General features: G+C 40.6%; 1 protein-coding gene across 9 annotated transcripts in view; it reads left to right on the top strand.

Annotated features, from left to right (window-relative positions):
- TNRC6C (trinucleotide repeat containing adaptor 6C) overlaps nt 1-24,788 on the top strand; it is a 124,069-nt gene that overhangs the window by 5,300 nt on the left and 93,981 nt on the right. For all 9 annotated transcript variants that reach the window (XM_064270653.1, XM_064270650.1, XM_064270652.1 and 6 more), the window contains one exon: nt 24,443-24,542. Coding sequence is in view for 8 of the 9 variants with exons in the window: in XM_064270650.1 (XP_064126720.1) it covers nt 24,480-24,542 (63 nt within the window). In the remaining variant the exon portion in view is untranslated. Of the gene's footprint in view, nt 1-24,442; nt 24,543-24,788 lie in introns of those variants that run through there.

The raw sequence follows: 24,788 nt of genomic DNA, 5'->3' as shown, positions 1-24,788 counted from the left end.
ATGCAGCCATAAAGCATCGCTGCTGTAGCAGATAGCTGTTTGCACTCTCCTGAGCCTACCGTGCTGCAAAGCACAGCAGAAGGAATGGCCTGGGGAGAGCTGCGTGCACTGCTGTTTGGAACTCTTAATAGCCTGTTTGGCTTTCTGAGTTCCAGCTACGCACTGGGGCTTGCATTGGTATCTAACGTGTAGTGATGATTAAGGATAGGCAAGAGTGTAGCTCCTTGGCTTATAGGTCTTGTCTAAGCCAATGCATTTAAATATTTGCTCTAGGAATAGGAGTAGTGAGTTGTCCATCCACCATCTTCCTCTCCTTTTTTGTCCCTTTGTCTCGACGTTGCTTTCTTGTTGGCGAATGGCCTACCTGAGGACACATGAGCACCAGGCCACAGTGCATATCATTCCCATGGAACGGATTCGTCCAGCCTGGCTCAGTTTCCACTTTACTTCCTGATAAACCTTCTTTGACACAACACATTTTTACATTGTTTTGCACAAAAATATGAAAACGAAGCAGTGTACTGTATATATATGTCAACCCACAATCATTATAGGTTACAGCACCTTCTGTGATCAGTGACTGCTTGTATAAAATCACCTGGTCCCCTGTGATCCTCCAGAAGACAAACACCTGAAAGACACTCTCGGTTTTCCTTATTTAGAAAGTGTGGAATTAATACTCTGTTACATCTTTGTAATGACCTTCCTCTGGAGGCATTAACTACAAACCTACAGTATCACAATATCAACTCAAATTATTTTCAGTAGTTGTATAACCCGTCTGTAGTTGAGTCCTTCATTAGCGTCTAGACTGTCTTTTGACGTGACCGACTGGTGTCACTCACAGGTTGGTGCTAAGGTGCGATTGGGGAAGTGTGCTTTGCTTGACTCATTTTATGTGTGCAGTCTAGCTTATTAAGAATTAGATCTCTCACAGCTAAAATCAATTGCTTGGCTTGAGCCTAGCAAAGGTATTGTTTATTTTTTGTTCCCCAAGCTAATTTCTTTTTAATAAGCAAGGAAAATCTAAGTTAAAATAGCAAACGGGGAATTGCATTAAGATCTGAAATTGGGAAATGGCAGCGTAGGCACCTTTCCAGCCATTCTTGCTGTGAAAAGATGTCTACGACAGGGTTGCTCAGAAATAACAAGGGGGTTTACAGAACTCCTCCTCAGGTTGCATTCTCTTTTCTCACACTACACGTGAAATCTGAAATGCTGAGAGGGATGGGGAAGGCGTGTGTAAGGAGGGAGTTTAATAGGCTTTGTTCTTTAGGAGCCATGGGCTGATGTCTCAAACAAGGGTTTTTTGGACAGGGAGGTAAGGTGTGGGAAGAATGTGATAGTGTATGGGAGCAAGTATATGCAACATCATTGAGGACAATTGACAATTGTGCGGTGGGGGTGGCAGCAGTCAGAGAGCATCCTCTCAGGTAATCAAATCTCTTTTTAGAAATAACCTTCACATAGATATAACCAATATTTGAGCATTTACTATGTGATAGTGAGCCTAGTACACGAATATCATCTTCTTTCACAACTCTCCTGTAAAGTGGCAGCTTTCCTTATTCCCACTTTACAGATGAGGAAACTGAAGCATAGAGAAATACGTAATTTCTACAAGATCCTACAGCTTTTAGGAGGTGAAACCAGAATTTAAATGCAGATAGTCCACCTCAGCCGACTAGGATAGGGTAAATAGCTTGGACTTCTTTTGTAGTTTCTTAGTCTCTCTTCCTCGGGCCTGTGTTCCCCCAGCCCCTCCTGTAATAACGGTAGTGGCGGTGGTGGTGGTGGCGGCAGCACTAGTTGCTGCCAACATGAAATGAATGCTTCGTGTGCCTTGCACTGTGCTGAGCACTTTGTGTAGACTACATCATCTGTTCCTCAACAGCACTCTGTAAGGTAGGTTATTATGTTCGTTTTATAGATGGGAAAACTGCGGTGGATGAAGGTTGAACAACTTGCCCAAAGTCAGAGCCTTAAGAAACATGCCTGGGTCCTCTGATTCCATAGCCTGGGCTCTTTATCACCCCCTACGCTGCCCTTTAAATCGCAGGCCCCGTCATGTCACTACCTCCTTCACTCCACAAAAGCTTATTGCCTTCTCTGTGCAGGTGCCACAGTGAAGGAGATTGACTTCACCTAGAATATCCTTCTAGAGAGGGAGACAGGCACCTAGTTATTAAAAAAAGAAAGAAAGAAAATGAGACCACGATAGAGGAAAACACATACATACATAAAAAAGTGAACAAAAATTTCAGGCAGTATATGAGGATATAGCTGTATACCAAGTTTCCCCTCTTGAAGATGCATGTTAACGTATTGGATACTTGGAGAAGTCCAGCAGCAAAAGAAATACATTTAGCTTTATTAGCAGTGGTACTTGCCAAATTTGTGTGACCGCCAAACATTGTTTTCCCAATCACACCGTCTTCAGCTGAGTGGAATGGGCTTTGGGAAATGCTTACAGAATAAGTGACTAGGCGTTCAGAAGAGGGAGGGGGCCTGTGGGTTGGAGTGGTCAGGCAAGATGTCACTTGACTTGGATCCTGGAAGACTGATAGAATTTGATTGGATGGAAGGAATACTCCTCTAGAGATACAAGGAGAAGAAGTAAGCCATGTTTCAGGAACATTTTGGAAAGTGCCTGACATGGTGACTGGGGCTCGTAGACACTCAATAAATATTTATTAAATAAATGAACACTGAAACCTAGATGTAAGTAGCGGTGTAATGTTGGCAGCAGGGTTCAGAAGGGGTTATATTGGGCAGAACCTCTATTCTTTGGCTAATTAGGAACTATTGATGGTTGTTGGTGAGCGTGACATGAACCGAGTGGTAGATTAGAAACTTCCCTTGAGCCAAGATATTGCTGGTGCTTGGGCCGGGGGGTGTCCAGAAGCATGGCCACTGAAGTTGTCTATAAAAGGTGATGCAAGCTTGGACAAGTATAATAGGCTGAATTGAAAAGGCGTTAGGAAGATTCAGCAGGACAAAATAATAGAGAATTGTTGGTGTGGTGCCATTGGTGTGGGCTGTTGGAAGGAATGAGTTCTAAGAGGTTAAGCAGAATAGTACTTGCTGCTCTTCCTGGAATGAGTGATAAAGAAGCCAGTGTTAGAATGCTTGGTTAAATACTATATACAGTGAGTTCTTTCTAAACACTGATCATGGAAAGATGACACATAAATAACAGTTTTAGCAGCTTATTGTATGAGGCTGTGTTCTTGGGTATAGATTTGACTCCGAGCGTAAATCAGAGTATGTGGTGAGCTATGTAGTAATAGGGCTCTGCTGTTAATTATAGTGAAAACTCTCAAAGAAATCAAATTTTTTAGTATCATACCCAGTAAAAATTCTTACTCAGACTTCATATAACAGTCCCAGATATAAACTTTATGAATATGAAATACTGACTGAAAATAAAGACAAATCTTCACTATTTCAAGGAAGCATAAGATCAGATTATAATATAAATAGTATGTCAGCATTAACAGTGATTGTCTTGGACTTGCTAGAACTTTTTAAAGGTTAACCCAAAAAAAAACCCAGTGCCGTCGAGTCGATTTCGACTCAGCTATGAGTTTTAAAGGTTAGATGAATTTAATAGATTCCTTAAATTTAAGTGATATATATATATTTTTAAACAAAGAAAAATATAAAACTGCAAACTGGACCTTTCACTCCTGTGGAGCATGGTGAGAGGAATTTTAACACAGACACGAATATTACTTATTTTACCACGATCTTAGCCATGTTGCGCTTTCGTATATATTATGGTTTTATATTTAATTGACTGGCCAATATTATTATTGATTCTTTACTATTCATTTTAGACTTTAAACTTCAGCATAGTCTCTTGTAGATCAATGTTTTAAAAAAAATTCATTAGTATGATTATTTCTCTATTAGATTTTGAGTTACTTGGTAGCAGGGATACTAACATGTTCATCTTTGTAATCCCTGCAATTTCAACAGTATTTTATGGATAACCGAAACCCACTGCTGTGGAGTTGTTTCTGACTCATAGTGACCCTATAGGACAGAGTAGAACTGCCCCGTAGGGTTTTTTTTTTTATATATATATATAATTTTTATTGAGCTTTAAGTGAACGTTTACAGATCAAGTCAGTCTGTCACATATAAGTTTATATACACCTTACTCCATACTCCCACTTACTCTCCCCCTAATGAGTCAGCCCTTCCAGTCTCTCCTTTTGTGACAATTTTGCCAGTTTCTAACCCTCTCTACCCTCCTATCTCACCTCCAGACAGGAGATGCCAACACATTCTCACGTGTCTACCTGATACAAGTAGCTCACTCTTCATCACCATCTCTCTCCAATCCATTGTCCAGTCCCTTCCATGTCTGATGAGTTGGCTTCGGGAATGGTTCCTGTCCTGGGCCAACAGAAGGTTTGGGGACCATGACCGCCGGGTTTCCTCCAGTCTCAGTCAGACCATTAAAAAAAAAAAAGACCATTAAGTCTGGTCTTTTTATGAGAATTTGGGGTCTGCATCCCACTGTTCTCTTGCTCCTTCAGGGGTTCTCTGTTGCGTTCCCTGTCAGGCCAGTCATCGGTTGTGGCCGGGCACCATCTAGTTCTTCTGGTCTCAGGATGTTGTAAGTCTCTGGTTCATGTGGCCCTTTCTGTCTCTTGGGCTCATAGTTGTCGTGTGACCTTGGTGTTCTTCATTCTCCTTTGATCCAGGTGGGTTGAGACCAATTGATGCATCTTAGATGGCCGCTTGTTAGCATTTAAGACCCCAGACGCCACATTTCAAAGGGGGATGCAGAATGTTTTCATACTGTTATGTTGCCAGTTGACTTAGAAGTTCCCTTAAGCCATAGTCCCCAAACCCCCGCCCTTGCTCCGCTGACCTTTGAAGCATTCAGTTTATCCCGGAAACTTCTTTGCTTTTGGTCCAGTCCATTTGAGCTGACCTTCCGTATATTGAGTATTGTCCTTCCTCATAGGGTTTCTGAGGCTGTAAATCTTTAGGGGAGCAGACTGCCACATCTTTCTCCTGAGGAGTACCTGGTGAGTTCAAACCCCCAACGTTTCCGTTAGCAACCGAATGCTTTTTTAACCACTGGGCCACCAGGGCTCCTTATTTTATGGATAGTGAGATTGAAATTTTCAGTTTTGTTTTGAGTCGTCTGCTTATTCAGAGATGTTGCTTCCATGGTTGGGAGTAGTAGGAGGAAGGGAAATACTTGTTGTTGTTTTTCTTTAGGATAAGGTGACCCTGCTTTTAGATAGTCAGCCAGCATGTGGGTGTGTCTGCAGATTTGAGGGGATAGTAAGAAGGGGTGCAACATGACAGCCTTCCTGTTTTACACCTCTGTGTTTTGCAAGGGTGCTCATAGAATGAGTGGTATACTTTCCCTGCTGCCTCGGGTCACTTCCCGCAAGTGCTGCTGACCAGACTGTGAAGAAATAGTCCGTGATATTCCTTCAAGTTGTTTAAATTTCACATATGGTAGATAAATTACACAGTGACTCCTGGTTTGCCTTCCTCAGACTCAGTGACTGACTGATGGGACCGTCGTCCTGGCCAAGCCGAAATGTCTGCTTAGCGGGTCCTACCTCATTCTGTTCTCCTTCAGGGAGGACTGTGAAAATGAGAGATTTCAGAAGAGATTATCCATTGTTTTCCTGAAATCAATTTGTGTTTGACTAGTAATTTAACAAATTTAGTAAAATTTTTTAACATCTACTATATGAAAAGACTATATGACATGATTTTAATACATATTTTTAAAATTAATTGCCAAAATAGCTCACACACCTGCCTTTTAACCTTGTTGTCGTTGTTGTTCGGTGCTATTGAGTCAGCTCCCATTGGCAGTGACCCCGTAAGACAGAAGAGAACTGCCCCATGGGTCTCCAAGGCTGCGATCTTTCTGGAAGCAGACTGCCACGGTTTCTCCTGTGGGGCAGCTGGTGGGTTCAAACCACCGACCTGTCAGTGGGCAGGCGAGTGTGTAACTATTTTGCCACCAGGGCTCTTTTTTTTTTTGATCTTAGATGGCAGCATTTTGATTAAGTAGACCCTAAAGCCTAACAAAATGTGTTTTTGTCTTTAACCTGTGACATTCCAGCTAAATCTGAAATTAGTGGACACTGATTTCAGAATTTAGACTTGAGGACACTCGGGAGAGTTCTTTTCTTGCGTTTTTATCTTTCTCACCCCTTTTTTTCACTTACCCTTTTTATATTCTCCCCTCCCTTTTTTTTTCCTCATTTGCTTTGCTGAAACTTTGTTCTTCAGAAATGGGAGTAAAGGCCGGCTGGATGCCTTGGGGGCAGTCTGCTCTCCTTAATTCTCTGTGGTGGTGTGTTGCTAAGCCTGTTATCGCTGAAGATACAAATTCACAGCTGGAGAAAGGATTCTAGATTTCTTCTTCATGATAGTTACAGTTTATTGAGTGCTTATCTGAGCACTTACCGCATTATCTCATTATCCTCATCAATAGGTGAGAAGGCAGGCGCTTCAGAGGAGTCCAGTCTACCTGATCCAGTGACGGGGCTCTGCACTGCCATGTTGTGCCCCCTCATTCAGACTCAATGATTCTCACTGTTTTTTAAAATCTAAGAGATCTTATGGGCTCCAAATCTGATCTGTGGCTTCTGACCTATGTAATGTTACATAGATCACCTGTGTCTAATGGGCTGGAAGTTCACAGTCCCAAATAGTATCATTTTATCATTTTGGGCTCTATAAATAATGTGAAGAGAAAACTAACTTTGATGTGTTTACAAGAAATGTTAACTTACATTTGAAAAAATCCAATGGTAGGTTTTCTTTTCCCCCATGATTTCTGACTCTGGAATCCAGAATCCAGCTTATGCAGGAGTTGTACTGTGAAAGAAATACGGATCTTATGTGTTCTTTTTTGTTTTTTCCCCTGCCACTGCCACAGGTTTTTTTTGGAATGTAATTTGAAAATTAACTTTACCAAAAAATGTAAGCCCATTTAAAGGGTAGAGTTTTGATCCAAATTTTAAAAAGTGGGAAGATATTTCTTTTTAAAAATCTGCGTAGTCTTTAAATTAGAATGCTTTAGTTAATGGGGTAAGCTGCCTTTGATATATAAGAGCAGCATATGAATAAATAGGTGTTAACTGTCTTTCTCTGTCTAACCCACTTACTTCCTGTCAGTCCTATATCACCAGCCTGGACTGCTCCACAGACTCAGTCTTTCCTTATCCTATTGCCTTCTCCACATGGATGTTTAGTGGACATTCTCACTTAACAAATCCAAAACCGAACGCCTGCTCTTGCTCTGCTTGCATTCCTCCCCACCTTACTCTCCAGAGCACGTCCATCCTTCTGGTTGCTCCGGTCAAAAAGATTGGCGTCCTCCTTGATTCCTGTCTTCTCTCCTACCCCATGTCTAGGCCATCAGGAAATTCTGTTGGCACTGCTACTTTCAGGATATGACCAAAGTCTTCTCCTTACCACCTCTGTGGCACTACCCTGATCTAAGCCTGTCATCTGTTGTTTGAGTTATTACAGGAGCCTCCTGTTCGGCTTCCCTACATCCATCCTTGCCTCGCTACAGCTTTTTCTTTCTTTTTTTTTTTTTTTGCATTACAGCCAGGGTGTTTTAAAAACAGAAGTCACATCATGTCACTTCTCTGCGCTAAACCCTTCAATAGCACCTGTGTCATGGAGAGAAAAAGCAAAAGTTCTATAACCTCTCCTGCCCCTTTACCTCTATATCCTCACTTCCTGCTGGCCTTAGTCTCGCTCACTCTGCTCCAACTCACTGGTCCTTGCCTTGGCTCTTCTACGTTGCCAGGCACACTCCGACTTCAGGGCCTTTGCCTTGGCTCTTCCCTTTGCTTGAAACACCCTTCCTGCAGATGATCTGCACAGCCCCCTCTGTCACCATATTAAGTTTTGGTTCAAATGACACCTTCTCAACACCCTGATCATCCTGTGTTAAAGGTCAAAATTTTCCCACCCCATCTGTACTTTTGGATTATATATCCCCTCTGTATGCTTCATTTTTCTCCTAGAACCTGTCACTTCTATATGTGTGTACTTATGTACACACACATACACATACGTATAAGTACTTAGGGAAAAAAAAAAAAATCTGCTTCATTCCCTAACCCCGTGAAGGGCAGGACTTTTTGTCTGTTTGGTTTACTTCTGTATTGACAGTGCCTAGCATGTAGCAGGTACTCAATATTTTGTGGTGAAAAAGTTTTTCTTGTGGCTTATTAATTTAGCCAAAATGCTTTAGGTGGAATTTTATGTACCAAGAGTCTGGTTTGGTTGATTCTAACTTTCTATAATAATTTAAGATGCACATTATAATCTCTAGGGCAAGCACTAAGAAAATAACTAAAAATATGTCGTAAAATAACAACAAAGGAATTAAAATGGTACACAAAAGTTAAAAAGGATTTGTAAATCCTCTAATAAACAGAAGAACAAAAAAGGCATAAGACATAAAACAAATAACAAAATAGCAAATGTCAATCCAACCGGGTCAATAACTACATTAAATGTAAATGGATTAAATACTCCAATCAAAAGGCAGAGATTGTCAGACTGGACTGAAAATACAAGATCCAACTATATGCAGTCTACAAGAGACCCTTTAATTCTAAGACACAAAAGAGAAAGGATGAAAACATGTAAGTAGTAACCATAGAGAACTGGAGTGGCAATACTAATATTAGAATGGATTATTGAGACAAAAAAGGTTGCCAGAAACATTTTATAATGATTAAGATGATCAATAAAACATGAAAATATAATAATGTGCACATTTACGCTTTTATGTGGCTAGCAGCAGAACCCCAAAATACATGAAGAAAAACTAATAGAATTGAAGGGAGAAATACACCACTGTCAACCAACTTGACCTAAATAAGATCTATAGAACGTTTCACTCAACAAAAACAGAATGTACACCCTTTTCAAGCACACAGGGAACATTCTTCAGATTACACCATGTGCTAGGCCTTAAAATAAGTTTCAGGAAATTTTAGAGGATTGAATTCATATAAAATATATTCTTCAACCACAGTGGAATTAGGAATTAATAAGAGAAGGAAAGGGGGAAGTCCACAAGTATTTAAATAGTAGAATTCTAAATAACTCGTGGGTCAAAGAAGAAATCCAAGGGATACTTAGAAAATACTTTGAACTGAATAAAAAAAGAAAACATGATATCAAAATTTATATGATCTAGCTAAAACAGTATTAAGAGGGAAATTCATAGCTTTAAATGTCTATGTTAGGAAAAAAAACTTAATAATTTAAGCTTCCACCTTATGAGTCTAGAAAGTGAAGAACAAACTAAAGTCATAGCAAGCAAAAAGAAGGAAATAAAGATTAGAGTAAAAATCAATGAGACAGAAACAGAAAAACAGTAGAGAAGATCAATAAAATAAAATTCTGGTTAATTGAAAAGATCAATAAAATTGAGAAACCTATAGCTAGACTGGGAAACCCTGGTAGCGTAGTGGTTAAGTGCTATGGCTGCTAACCAAAAGGTTGGCAGTTTGAATCCACCAGGTGCTCCTTGGAAACTCAATGAGGCAGTTCTGCTCTGTCCGATAGGGTTGCTGTGAGTCAGAATCAACTTGATGGCAGTGGGTTTGGTTTTTTTGGTTTATAGCTAGACTAGGAATCCTGGTTGTGCAGTGGTTAAGTGCTTGGCTGCTAACCAGAAGGTTGGCCGTTTGATCCCACAAGTGGCTCCTCTGGAGAAAGATGTGACAGTCTGCTTCCGTAAAGATTACAGCCTTGGAAACTCCATGAGGCAGTTCTACTCTGTCCTGTAGGGTCACTATGATTCGGGATCAGCTTGACAGCAGTGGGTTTGGTTTGCATAGCTAGACTGACCAAGAAAAAAACAGAAGACACGAATTACCAAATCAAGTACAAAAAGGGGGACATGACTACTGATCCTACAGACATTAAAGTGGTTATAAGGAGATGGGAAACCCTTGTGGCTTAGTGGCTAAGTGCTACAGATGCTAACAAAAAGGTCGGCTGTTGGAGTCCACCAGCCATTCCTTGGAAACCGTATAGGGCAATTCTGCTCTGTCCTATAGGGTCACTATGAGTCGAAATTGACTCGACGGCAATGGGTTTCGTGGTTTTTTTGGTTTTTTGTGCAGTCGTGATGATAATGGGTTAGTAACAACATTATTATTATTGACAAGCATCATTTCCTGGGTATCTGCTATGTTTCCAAGAATAAGTCTTAGCTAATTTAAGCTATTTAAAATTCACAGCTTTGAGATTTGCAGAGGGCAAAGCTGAGGCTCAGAGAGATGGTATGACTTGCCTAAGATCAGACAGTCCTGGGTTCAAACCCACATCTCGCAGAGTTCTTTGCCTTTTGGTATAGATAAATGAGCAAAGAAGAAGACAATTTTTAAAACGGATTAGTAAGCAAACACTTGAAAAATGCATCTTGGCAGTAATCAAAGAAAGGCAAGTTAAAGAAACCCTGATTGCTTTTTTTTTTTAACTTGGTTAGCAAAATCTAGATATGGTGCTTAGAGAGATGAAAAAAGAAATTCTTCCCCTCTTACATTGCTGGTGCAGTGAAGATGGGTACAAACACCTTCAGGGGTAAAAATGACAATGCATTATTACCCCAGGTGAGGCTTTTTAATTTTATTATTTTTTAGCAGCTTTATTTAGGTTTCTTTGACATATAATAAACTACGTATTTAAAGTATGTTGTTAGAATAGGAAGAACTCATGAAAGTTTTTGTGGGATTTTTAATGAGAATTTAAAACTAATGTACGTCAAAAATAATTCAAAGGCAAACTAAAAATTGGGAAAATGTTTACAGCAATGTGATTTTTAAAAGGATTAATGCATTTAATTTATATAAACTCTTATACATTGATAAATTTAAGAAAAAAAATAAAAAACTAGGACTCCAAGGGATTCGACAGAAGATATAAATAGGCAGTTCACCAGATAAGAAGTATATGCAGGCTAACAAATCTGGGGAAAATGTTCATTAATAGTTGTAAAGTAAGGCCAATGAAATACTTCTTCTGCCGGTCAGATTAGCGAACGTGAAAAATTTGTTTGGAATAACCACTCTTGTACTCAGCTAATAAAAATACAGGTTATTAAAATGCTTTTGGGTATCAGTTTAGTAATAAGTATTGAAAGTTTTAATAGTCTCCTTTTGTTTTAGTAAGTGTGCTTCTGGATACCTCTCTTAATGGAGTAATCACAAATACAAAACAAACTGCATACTAAGGGGATTAGTCCTGCAAAAAGTATAAAATGGAAACACCTACATAATGTTTAACAACGGGAGATTGTTAAGCAAATTATTTACGTGTTCTTGTTAGGTGCCATAGAGTTGACTTTCAACTCACAGCGACCTCATGTGACAGAGTAGAACCTGCACCATAGCGTTTTCTAGACTGTAATCTTTACGGGAGCAGATTGCCAGGTCTTTATCCCTAAGGATCTGCTGGGTGGGTTCACACCACCAATGTTTGGCACTTAACTGTTTCACCACCAGGGCTCCTTATGGTATGTCTACTCAATAAAAATATCCTTATGGTATGTCTACACAATAAAAATATCATATAGTCATCTAAAAATTATATCTGCAAAGCTTGTTTTTGTGAATCCTTGTACTTTGAACTTTTGACTTCCTCTCTGACCTCTAAACCCAGTTGTAAAGGGTTCTTGTTATTAGATTAGGCCCACCTGGATAATTTCTGTGTCCTAAAAAGTCAACTGATTTAGGGGGCAAAAAAGAAAATTTTATATAAAGAATTATTTCAACTTTTTTTTTTTTTAAGTTTAGAAGGTTCACTTAACTGAACAAAACATTCTTGAGAGTGTGGATTAAGATGGTGGTCAACGGTGTGCCAGCGGTGCAGTGCTAATTAGGAATAGTTATCACCTGTTTCGTCTCTCATTGAATCCTCTTCCCAGCATCAGAATGTCGTCTCTGCAGCTGGCCTGTCAGTCTGCTGTTGTGGGAGATAGCGCCTATACTTCAGTGATTCCTGGTTAAAAGCTCAGTGCTCCCACATTTACGGTTCTCTTCTTTTGTCTGAGGATGTTCAGAGTCCATGAGACTTAAGTTATAATTACATTCTTTATCATCAGGTGCTTAGTCCCTGGATGTTGCACACAGCTTGCACTCAACTGCTAAGGTAAAGGTTGGCAGTTCAAACCCACTCAGCAGCACTGTGGAAGAAAGACCAGTTGATGTGCTTTGGTAAAGATTACAGCCAAGAAAGCCCTGTGAAGCAGTTCTACTCTGTAACGCATGGGGTCACCGTGAGTCAGAATGGACTCAATGGTAACTTTTTTTTTTTTAAATGGCGCTACTGTTTATATTCCAGACTGTAAAAACTTCTTCAGTGGAATTTGAAACTGCTTTTTTGGTGTTGGACATCTTTAATTGGGTGCTAAATGTTTAAATTCTGTTTTATGGTGCATATGCCTAGAAATGAACAACAGTTTATGGAGAAAATATAGTAATATTCATTTTCAGAATGACTTTTTTCGGATGCTTTTACCTGAGAGATGCAACAGCTTGTAGATTTAAAATGTCAGAGCCACATTCCATTTATCGTCTTCATTTCACTTTTCCTGTAGTTGTCTAAAATGTAAGCTCCACGAAGGCAGGGGCGAGAGTATAGCACATGGTCCACTCTCAGTATGGGCTGAATGAAAGATCGAATTGCCACTTAGTGACAGTGTCTACAGCTAGAATTAGTATGGAGAGCTCAGAGCGGCTCCACTTCTGGAATTTGTGGCATTTAGCAGTGTATACTTTGTTGCCCTAAAGCAGTGGTTTTCCACAGAGGAGGTTACTAACCCTTTGGGGAGGGCATTTGGAAATGTGTAGGTGTGTGGCTATGAGTTGAAATCCACTTGATAGCAATGGGTTTAGGTGTGTTTAGGGATGTCACATGGTTGCGGGCAGTCACAGTGGCATTTAGTGGGTAGGGGCCAGGGATCACTGATGTTGTATAGCACCTGGACTAGTCCTGTGCAATGAAGACTGGTATGCATCCCCTATAACTCTGAGCGTCCCCCTTGATGTTCATGTAGGTGAAAAACTTGTTCATGGAAGCATGGAGCCTATTTTACAGGCACAAACAAAGTTTTCTGTGTTGTTTTAACATATGCTGAAATTCTCAGGAAAGCTACTGTCATGCAGTTTGAGGGGAGATTATACTTTGTCTGGAACTTTCCCAGTACTTATCAATTTGGAAATCTCATCACTGATGCCAGTGCCACTCATGGAATTTTGAGCCACAATGCCTATTCCATTTACAACACTTGCTCATACTGAAATTACCTTGTTCATTTACTTTTTAAAAAAATTTGTGTACCCACTAGAACGTAAGCTCCTTGAGAATATGGATCTTATGGATCTTGTTCGCTGGGTATCCTTATACCTAAAACAGTGCGTGGCACCTTGTGGTCAGTTATTAATAAATAATTGATGCGTAAATAATGGATGGATGTGTGAATGAGTAGCTCATCCTTCTGAGCCTGACCTTCAAATGCTGGTGTTCCTCAAGGCTCTGTCCTCAACCCTCTTGTCTCTTTACTCTGTAAACCCCTCTCTACCTTATCTCACCCACGACCGTAGCTTTGACTTAATCTCTACGTGGACATCTCCCAAGGTTTTCTTCCAGCCAGGTCATTCCTCTGAACTTCAGAGCTAGTTATTCTGCTCCCAGCTCCCTTCCCCACATTAGTGTCTCTCGAGCATATCATACTCAACATGTCCTTCCCCAGTGCTCACCTCAGGGAACTGGCCATCATACATGTAGTCACACTGGTGAGAGACAGTGGCTGTTCCTGACACCCATGTCCAATTAATCACCACCTCCTGTTCCTTTTGTCTCCTAAATAATTTCAGATCCTTGCACTGTCTGTCCCCAGATCCTTTACCACTCCCCAAAACTGAACTAGAATCAGCTCTCTGACTGCAGTCACCTACTCATTGACTTCCTCTTATCCACTCTCTCTTACGATCCATTCTCCACAGAGTAGACGGAATGATCTTGTAAAAACACAAATATGATATTTTCTTGCTCAAAATTTCCTGCTGTGTATTGCTCAAAAAAAAAAAAAAAATTTTTTTTTTTTATTTTTTATTGCTCTGAGGATAAAGATTTTTAAAAAATTAGCCTTACTGTACCCTGGGAGACCTATCCTAGCCATTTCTTCCGCTGTTTGCTATGCTTTAGGCCCATTGGTCATCTTGCCATTTATTGAACATGTCATATTTCTTTCGTTATAGAGCTTTCTCGTACCTGTTGTTCCCCCACCCTTTCGGCTAGCTGTCCTTCAGAGCATAGCTCAGGCCATAGAAATCTTCCATGATATCCTGAGAGGCCAGAGCCCTCCCCTGTGTGTGCTCTCATAGCACCTTGTACTTTTTTAGCACAATCGTAATGGATGTTTGGGGAAGTTAGTTGTCTCTCTCTCCCACAAAATTACGTTTTTTTTTTTTAAAAGCTCATGAAGTATAGGTATGACCTTGATAGGATATATTTATTTATGTCACCACCCTAAGAAGTAGCCTATTAGCAACTATAATAATTTGTCTTTCTGGTTTTTATCCAGTAATTTCATAGGGTAGATCAATTCAGATTGCTTCCTTAGAGGTATATTATGTTTCATTTGTTCTAAGAAAGACTTTTTCCTGTTTTTAACATCCCTGAACTTGGTATGCATCTTAGAGCCAGCGGCATATCGTGACGCCGTTGGCATATCGTGACGCCATTGGCATATCGTGACGTCGTTGGCAGCATTTTTTCCTTCTTAGTAGTGCATAAAATAATGGTGTATCTAATAATTGAAGGCATCTTAGATTAGATAAAATGTGGTATTTGTAACAGATTTGTTCTGGCAGGTTTACTGAGAACCTGCGGTGCTCAGTCATTCCGTGGAAGCATTAGTAAGATTTCTCTGTAGCCACTGCAGGAATCTTGATCTGCCTAACATCATTTTGATCTTACTCTATAGAGTTGACTTTTGGGTACTTAATTTATGTATCATTTGTTCAGGTAACACACATTCAAATTGTGTCTGTATATGTATATCTTCTTGTTTTAGGAATATCATACCCATTTTTAGGAGTCCCTTGGTGTTAACATGCTTAATTGCTAACCGAAAGGTTGGTGGCTCTAGTTCATCCAGAGGCACCTTGGAAGAAAGGCTTGGGGATCTACTTCCGATAAGTCAGCCATTGAAAATCCTCTGGAGCGTTCTGACACACCTGGGATTGTCATGAATTGGAATCGACAACAACTGGTTCCTGATTATAACCACTTTTATCTCCAGGTAGAAGTGGGCGGGCCATCTGTAGGTTCCAGATACTGTTAACTATCCCCCTGAATACATTGTCCCACTCTTCCTTTTAGAAGAAGCTCCAGACGAGCACATCCAGAGCCTTCTCCCCCAGCCTTTCTCGTATCTAGATATGGACATGTGAATAAGTTGTGATTAATTGGATGTGAGTAGAAGTGATATGTGAACTTCCCGGGCATGAATCAAAAGAAATTATTTGCCCTCCAATTCTTATTTTCCCTCCTCTTTGTGGCTGGAAAGGTGGCCATGGTGCTGATGAGTCAGCTTTCACCAGGGAGGCAAAGATAAAGATAGTACCATAAGGGAAGAGGGGCAACAGTATGAAAAGAACCCAGGTCTCTAAATGACCTCATGGAATAGAGATGTCAGCCAGCCCCTGGATTGTGGGGGGAGAAATATGTCTTGAGGACATTGTATTTTGGAATCTCTTTTTTATAGCAGTGTCACCTGTACCTGTACTCTAACTAATGCATTATCCAAGAGGTTGTTTTTGTTAGGCTCTTCAGTGTCTTAAAAATGTGGCCATCCTTCCCACAGTTCGTTTTCAGTCTGAAGCTGTCACTCGGCCTGCATAGAGTGCATATGCAGATGCTTGGGTCTCAGTCACACCTCAACTTGGACAACAGCTCTGACACTTACTGTGTCACCTTGGGCTACTCACTGAGACCCTCTGTATTCAGATTCCTCTCCTTTAAGATGGGATGATGTCCATCTTAGGAAGGTTGTTTTGAGGCGTGGATGAGATCTATTTAAAAGGCCTTCTAGCTCTGTGCTTAGTAAATGACAGCTATTCTAGGTCTGGGGCTGGGTGGATGGTGGTATCATCTCTTTATTTTTGAGAGATATTGCTGTCATTAATTTTTCCAAAGAATGTGACCTCAGGCTCTCTGTCGCCCTAATATTTCTTCAGTTGGAACTTAGTATTTATGGAGAGTTATTTGATTTTCTGTGTTTACCTTTGTGTGAATCAAGCAAAACTATCAGAAACCTTCATGTACTGTGTTGCCTTGGCTTCCTAGAGAATTGCTGACTTTTGGAGAATTCACTGGGTTTTCCCATCATGCTTTTGGTTGTTAGATCCTACTCTTGCCTATAGGAAGGAGTCCTGGTGGTACAGTGATGAAGCACTTGGCTGCTAACCAAAAAGGTCAGTGGTTCAGAACAGCTGCTGCAAGAGAAGGATGTGACAGTCTACTTTCGTGAAGATTTCAGCCTTGGAAACCCTACGGGGCAGTTTTACTCCGTCCTATAAAAAGACCTGCTGTGAGTTGGAATCAACTCACTGGCAGTGGGTTTGGTTTGGGTTTTTTGGTACCTTGCCTATGCTCTAGGAAACCCTGGTGGCATGGTGGTTAAGAGCTACGGCTGCTAACGAAAAGGTTGGCAATTTAAATCTACTAGGAAACTATGGGTAGCTTCTCTGTCCTATAGGGTTGCTATGAGCTGGACTTGAGGGCAGTGGGTTTGGTTTTTGGTTTTACCTGTGCTCCAGGACAGGGAGGGAGCTGTCCAGTGGTTTTTTCTGTGCTGCCTGGGTGAGGTACCAGCTGCGAAACTTACTTTTGGACCTAAGTGGTAGGGAAACTCTCCCCTTACGGAACTGTTGTATGTTCTCATGGTTAATGAGGATTCGTAAAGGACAGAGAGAGGAATTGAATCATAAATAGTAACATAATGTGGTAAATTGCTAATTGTTTTTTACTGTGGGGCAAATTATAGGTTAGCTCTGCATACATGTGGTTCCACCGAAGTCTTTTGAAGAGGTAAACTCTAGACTTCTTGTTTTGCTTTGTTTTGTATTTTTTAGAAAATCCGAAAGCCAAAATGGCGGCAACTAGCAGTAAGATGACTTTGAGAGCAGTAGGAAACCTTTGCTTTTTAAAATCCATGTGCGGACACGGTATCAAGTACATAGTCCATACAGATTTACACTTTGGGCATTAGAGTTGATTTAAGACGGTAATCCCAAGGCAGTAGTTTAAGGCACAGAAACAACTATTTGTAACTAGTAAGTACTTGTTAGTACACGCAGTACGAGACTGAGCAGGTCCAATTTGGTCCGGTAAACTGTATGCTGTTTGTTGAATGAACGGCTAAGATTAACCCTCATTACATAAGAGCGATGTGGCAGATAATAGAACACTCTTTCATAATTTGGTTGACTCCCTAGGATCTCTACCCAGACAATTTTGTTGGCATATGAACCTGGTTTGCTTGAAAATAAAATAGAAAATCAATTGAAATTTTTTCAACAATTGAATTTTTTCCAGTAATTCTCTTCATCATTTCTGAAATCTGAGTTTCTACATTTCACATTTTTAATGTGAAGTATCAATAACCCTTTTAGTTACCTGTTTTGTTTTTTTCCCCTGCACAATACAATTGGTCACATTTTTTTCTCCCCTGCTTTTAGTTTCACTATAGAAACTGTGTAGGTAGGCCTTTGAGATCTTTATCAGCTTATAACTTCAGCTCATACCCTCAGCCTGCTACTGTCCTCACATCCAAACCCTGGGCTTCAGAGAAGTTTCTCGATCGGGGGCTGGGTGGATGGCAGTATCAGCTCTTTTTATATTTGACTTTTCCCTCGTGCAGGTTGTCATACAGCTGTTTCTGCCCAGGTCTTACGTACTTGCTGCTTTCTGAAATCAGAATCCAGCTTTGAGCTCCTGAAACACAGTAGTCATCTTAGTTCACAGACCATCTCCAGGCCAGTTCTTGCATCGAACAGCTGCCCCTGGCCTCCGTTTCCTCACTGAAGTGACTGGGCTACAGTTGTGTGTGGCTGGGATTTGTGCTCCTTTTTTGTGATCGTGGTGTAGAGCTGCTTCTCAGCTTGTCCAGGTGTGCTGCAGGTTTTGGAACATAGATATGTCATGGAGTTAGAAAATCCTGGACAAGTGATATTAGCCAAGTTCAGGCAAATAGAGTTACTCGTCTGTCTAGTTTGGTATTTCAGGTCTGTGAGTTGTTAATTAAATTTAACTTGCCATTTATTTTGATGTAATTTATTCATTGTTTGGGCAAATCTGTGAATTTTATTTATTTATTTATTGGTATACCCAGCTCCAGTATTTAAAAGTCTCTGGCTGATTGGCAGGGTGAAAAGGCTCTAATTTGAGGTTTCCTGTCAGTGCAGGTTCAGTCAGGAGGACACCATGCAGTAATGTGAACAGGGAACATTTACAGACTCAGAGCAACGAGGGATTGGCTGGCAAGAAGTAAAGAGAACCCTAAAGGATAGAGGAATAGCAGCTATAAGGAGTAGCCACTGCCTCCAGGGCTGAGTTGGAGCCCTCAAGGCCGAGCTCCAGACCTCACTGGAGAGGTCACGCTGTGCTCACTGGACGCAGAGAACTCATCGATGCCGTGCTGGCAGAACTTGCCAGAAATCCACCTTCTCAGGTGAAAGCCGCTCACAGGAAAGGGTCTTGTTGGAGGCACTCTGCTACAATCCCCTCAGCAGAGGTTGACAGGGGAGGCTGCTGGCCACAGGTGCTGGAGAAGTCGCCACTGTTGCAGGAGCTGGGCACTGGGGAAGTCAAACCCGCGGCGGGAGCCTGGGGAGCCTGGCAAGCACGCGCACTGGAACCTGGATGCAAAACTTTTTTTTCCAACTGTGTCTCTCTAGCACCCTCTACTGAAAATGCTTAACATCATGCCGATTGGCAGAGGAAGAAAACGTAAAGGTCCCAGATGCATTTTCACAGAGCAAACAAAAAGAGGAGGTTGGAGCTCGAGAGGCAATAAATAATAACCAGCACAGCTCCCCAACTCCAAACTCCTTTGTAGTTGGAGGTAGGCACTTTTGGGAAAGGCATTACGCTGATCATTGGCTACACACTACAAGCTTTTAAATTTCCAGCAAACAATGATATTTTTTAAAACACGTGCATACATCCTGGTGATTCTTATTAACTGCTCCATAGCACACCAAGACCTGACAGCAAAGATTACTGTCTTTCAGACTAGTTAGGGATTTTCTTCTATTATGTTAAATATATTTAAAGTACGTTCAAGTGTCCATAAGTAAGTTGACTAAGAAAATGGAGCTCCAATAAAAGGTAATAGCATTACTTTGTGACTTAATTCAAGGCTAATCTAAACTCAAATGAAATATAGAAAAGGTTTTTCACAAAACGGCACTTAAAACTCTTATACTTGTAATTTACATGTTAATGTAGTAAGTAATACTACAGTTTCTATAGTGGTGAAAATGTTTACTGAACCTAATTAGTTTTGAGACAAATTGTAATTAAATAGTGCTGAATTCAGTCAGGTTTTCAAACTACTAAGTTAAGTTTAGGTTTCAATTTGCTAAGAGTGGGAATTTCAGATCACTTCCTTGTGCTCATGCGGAACCTGTCCATGGAGAGGGAGGAAGTTGTTCAGACAGAAAGGGGATACTGAATCATTCAGAATTGGAAAAGGTATACAATGGGTTGTATCCTTTCACCTCACTCAAGCTGCATGTTGACAAAATAATCCAAGAAACTGGGCTATACGAAGAACAAAGCATCAGGTTTGGAATAAGACTCATTACCAGCCTGCGATATGCAGATGACACAAACTTGCTTGCTGAAAATGAAGATGACGTTAAGTACTTAACTGATAAAGGTCAAAGATTACAGCCTTCAGTATGGATTACACCTGTACATGAAGAAAACAAAAATCCTCAAATTGGACTGATATACAACATCATAATAAATGGAGAAGAAGTTGAAGTTGTCAGTGGTTTCATTCTACTTGGATCAGCAATCAATATCCATGGACGCATCAGTCCAGAAACCAAATGGACATACTGCATTGGGAAAATCTGCTGCAAAAGTTTTAAAAAGCAAAAATGTCACTTTGATGACTAAGATGCGTCTGACCCAAGCCATGGTCTTTTCAGTCACCTCATTTACGTGCAAAAGTTGCATAACGAAAACAAGAATTGATGCCTTTGAACTGCGCTGTTGGCAAAGAATGTTGAATATACTGTAAACTACCAGAAGAACAAACAAATCTTAGAAGAAATACAACCAGAATGCTCCTTAGAAGCAAGGGTGACAAGATTTCAACTTGACTACTTTGGACACGTCATCAGGAAAGACCAGTTGCTGAAAAAGGACGTCATGTTTGTGGTAAAGTAGAGGGCTAACAAAAATGAGGGAAACCCTCAATGAGATGGATTGACACGATAGCTGTAAAAATGGACTAAAATATACCAACGATCATGAAGGTGATGCAAGACCAGGCAACATTTAGTTCCGTTATTCATAAGGTTGACATAAGTAAGAGCCGATTGGACAGCAACTAACAACAATAGGTTTAAATAAATAAATTTGTTAGAAACCATTTGTGTGTCAGGATTCTTTGGTTATAAGCAGCAGAAAGAACTGCCATGTAACTTTTAGAAAGATGTGAGGTAACTGACAGAACTGAAGGAAAAACAGAAGGGCCGAGCTAAGAAAGGGCAGGGGCCCACTGTGGCCTGGAGAATCTAGGTAACTGGCCCCAGTGGACAGGTTCTTAAGGGTATGGTCAGTGAGATGAATCTGATCTAGCTGTTGGCCACTCCATTCAGTTTGCAAATCCCAAGGAGTGTCTTGATTGGCCTGGTGTGACTCTCCTGCTGTCAGCATTACTGGGGAGCAACCTAAGAGTATGAGGCTGTAGACCTGGAGGACCTCTGTCGCCAAGACTTCGTGTTTTTTTCCGTTTCTCAGCTTCACTTCCTTGGTGTTGGCCTCATTTCCAGGGCCTGTGGGTTTGAGAGATGCTGCAGCACCTTTCAGCCCTGAGGTTCTGTTAAGTCCAGACCCAGCAAAAGTGTCATCCCTGAGCCACTGCCCCTGAACGTCCACAGATTGAGAGTGAGTGTGGGAGTGGGACTCCAGGTGAAATGAGGGAACAGTTACCAACAGGAGGACTAAAGGAAGCTGGGGGTAAATCTGCTTCAGAAGACCTCTTTAAAGTCTTAAAAAGCAAGATGTCACTTTGAGGACTAAGGTGCACCTGACCCAAGCCATGATAGTTTCAGTCATCATATATGCATGCGAAAGCTGAACAATGAATAAGGAAGACCGAAGAATTGATGCCTTTGAATTATGTGTTGCTGAAGAATATTGAACATACCACGGACTGCCAAAAGAACAAACAAGTCTCTTGGAAGAAATACATACAGCCAGAGTGCTCCTTGGAAATGAGGATGGCGAGACTTCGTCTCACATACATTGGACATGTTATCAGGAGGGACCAGTCCCTGGGGAAGGATAACATGCTTGATAAATAGAGAGGGTCAGCAAAAAAGAGGAAGATCTTCACAAGATAAATTGACATGGTGGCTACAACAATAGGTTCAAGCATAGCAAGGATTGCGGGGATGGTTCAGGATCGGGCAGTGTTTTGTTCTTCTGTACATAGGGTCAGTATGAATTAGAACTGACTCAACAGCACCTAACAACAACATCAACACTTAAGCCTGAACAGAGACAACCAATGATTAGCAAACAGTTGCAGAAAACTTCCCACATCAAAGAGAGTCTAAGAGAAGAAGAGTCCACAGAAGAAACAGGTAATGTAGGAAACAAAAAAGCTTCAGAAAAACCCTAATATCCTCAGATAGAACAGAGATGATTTCGCATCCATAATACGAAAACAAAATGTGGAGAAGGAGCAATTAGAAAACAAGAACGTCATTAAGAAGCACAGTGCAAAGATTAGAAGACCAAGTAGAGCCAAGCACGCAGAAAATAGAATAACAATAACAGAAAGGCATGGAGTAGAAAATAGAAAAGTTATAGAGAATCAAACCAGGAGGCTCAGTATGTTGTTATTTAGAAAACAGAAAACATTTTCAAGAAAATAGCTGAAATTATATTTTTATGTTGAAAGAGTCAACCAAATGCAAAGCACAAATAATGAGGGGTGGGGGGGAGACACCAAGGTACATCATCATGAAATTTCAGAACCCAAGGGATAAAGAGATGCTATAAGCTTCCATAGAAAAAATATATCACCTAAAACGGATTGAGAATCAAAAAAATCAGACATGCTAGAACAGTGGAATTCTCTGCTTAGCCAAGCCACCATTCAAACAAAAAGGCAGCCTAAAACTGTTTTCAAACATATATGGTCTCCAAAAATCAACCTCTCACACGTTCTTTCTTGAGAAGATACTTGACGATGTTTTCCAGCACATCGAGGGAGTAATTTAGGAAGGTGTAAGACAAGGGAAGTCACAGGATGGCTGAGTTAATAAAGTCAAATCAGTGTTAATAGATGATGATGTTTTGCTGAGGCATTTGTACATTTTGTTCCTTCTGCTTAGTCTGTTAATTCCTCCTTTCTGCTCTATCAGTCTGGGTCCAGTCAGAAAACAGAAATCACACAGTGGTACAGACAGAAGTTTATATTAAAGAATCATTAAGCTATGATACAAGAAAACTGGCAGAGCACTCCCAGCCCAGACAGAGCAGGACTGAAGGCCCTGGAAGGTAGATTTGGGAGTGGGTGGGGGGGGGTGGGGATTCATGTTTTAAATTTTGGAGGGAAGCATACAAAAACAGGATTTTTGTAAGGAAAATACTGTAAGAGGAAAAGAAACACAATTGGGAACTTAAAAAAAAAAAGAAAAGAAAAAAACAGCTGCACAAAAGGTAAAGTGTAATCCCAGTATATATTCTAACTCTGCAGCAAATATTTAGATATTCTTTGTAAGTAAATGCTGTTTATTGATTTAACTAAAAGTAGTAATGGATGGTAAAATGGGGGTGCTCTAAGAGCCATATCCACATCCGTCATTACACTAATTGTTAATGTCTCAAATTGGTGAGCCGAGAGCCTAGCCATCCACATACGTTATTTAGAGCTGGGGAGGAATATAGCTTCCCTGTATACGTGGGGTATATAATTAAGTGAAAAAAGAGTAACACAGAAGAGTGAATAGTCTGTTTGCATTTGTTATTTAAAAAAAAAAAGGATGAGTACATGTATAGTCGTATGTAGAGATACCCTAAAGATATCCAAGAAACTGCTAACATTTTGTTAACCTCTAAGCAGAGGGCCGTGGGGGTGTTGGAACAGCAGTCTTACTTTTCATTATGTATCTTTTTGTACTGTTTATGGCTTTTCCCCCCCATGAGCACTTATTACTTTATAAAATAAAAATGCGATTAAATGTTGATTTAAAAAAATTATTAATGATATAACAGAAATTGCACACTGGGGGTTAGAGGTAGAAGAGATTACTGCTAGCTAGGGGGAGATTAGATAAAGCTTTATTAAGAGCACATATCTGAACTACTCTTTCTCATGTAGACATGGGCGTGGGCGGGAAAGCGTAAGCGATTTCGTGGGCTTTAAATTTACCATATTGTGTACTTAAAGCAGTTTTAGGTTTACAGAAAAATTGTGGAGAAAGTACACAGTTCCGTGTATGACCTTCCCACTGCGCACACTCTCCTGTTATTAACGTCTTTCATCCATGTGCTATGTTTGTTGCAGTTGGTGAACCATATTGATATGTTACTATTAACTAAAGTCCTTGGTTTACATCATGCTTCACTCTGTGTGTTATATAGCCCTGTGTGTTTTAACAAATGCATGATGTTGTGTGTCCACCATTACAGTATCATGCAGAGTAGCCTCACTGCCCTAAAGATGCCCTGCGCTCCACCCCTCCCTCCGCTGGGACTCTACATTTTAAACAGGTACCCAGATGATTCTGATGATTGTGGTCCCTGAGACAACACTTTGAAAAATAATATTCTGGGGCTGAACTGTGGGAACTGCATCTTACCCCATTCTATTCTGTACCTTCCTCTCCGAACACAATGCCTGATAGTAGGTTGGTGCTCAACAAATATGGGCTGAATGAATGAGCCACTGAAGAAGTCAGGGCAACTTGCTGTCGTTCTCAAAGGGTGCCTGTGATGGGGGTGAATGTCTATGTCTTAACAGCTGTCCTTCAAGGGTCCTTCCTTACACCATATGCGACTCAGCTGCCTTAAAACTTCCTGCTGCTAATGCTTCTCTCAATTTTCGATTTAAAATGGACATCGTACTAATACCACTTTTCTTTATATTCGACAGGGAGAAAGAACAAAAAACACAAGAAGAGGAACGTTTGATGGAAGAAAAGAAAAAGAAAAAGCAGGAAGAAAAGAAAAAGAAGGAAGGTGCTCAGAAAAAGGTTTGGCTAGAGTTACTCCTGATCTTCCTTGTTTTGAGAATCATTGTGTCTCATCCCTATGATCATAGCCATTGCATTACTAAGTTTCATTCTGCTTTTGAAATCAAGATACTAAATCTGTAATTAGTGGAGAATAGCTAATGTGCTAGTGAGATAAACGTAGGACGACCGCCACAAATTGCCTTCCTTCAGGGCCGAGAGGTACCGGAGCTGCTATGTGTAAAGGTTGATGGAAGTGGCGAATGT

Source organism: Loxodonta africana, chromosome 18 (genome assembly GCF_030014295.1).
Source record: "Loxodonta africana isolate mLoxAfr1 chromosome 18, mLoxAfr1.hap2, whole genome shotgun sequence".
Classification (NCBI taxonomy): domain Eukaryota; kingdom Metazoa; phylum Chordata; class Mammalia; order Proboscidea; family Elephantidae; genus Loxodonta; species Loxodonta africana.
The sequence above is the reverse complement of the archived record's forward strand: the minus strand, read 5'-3'. Positions and strand labels throughout refer to the sequence as shown.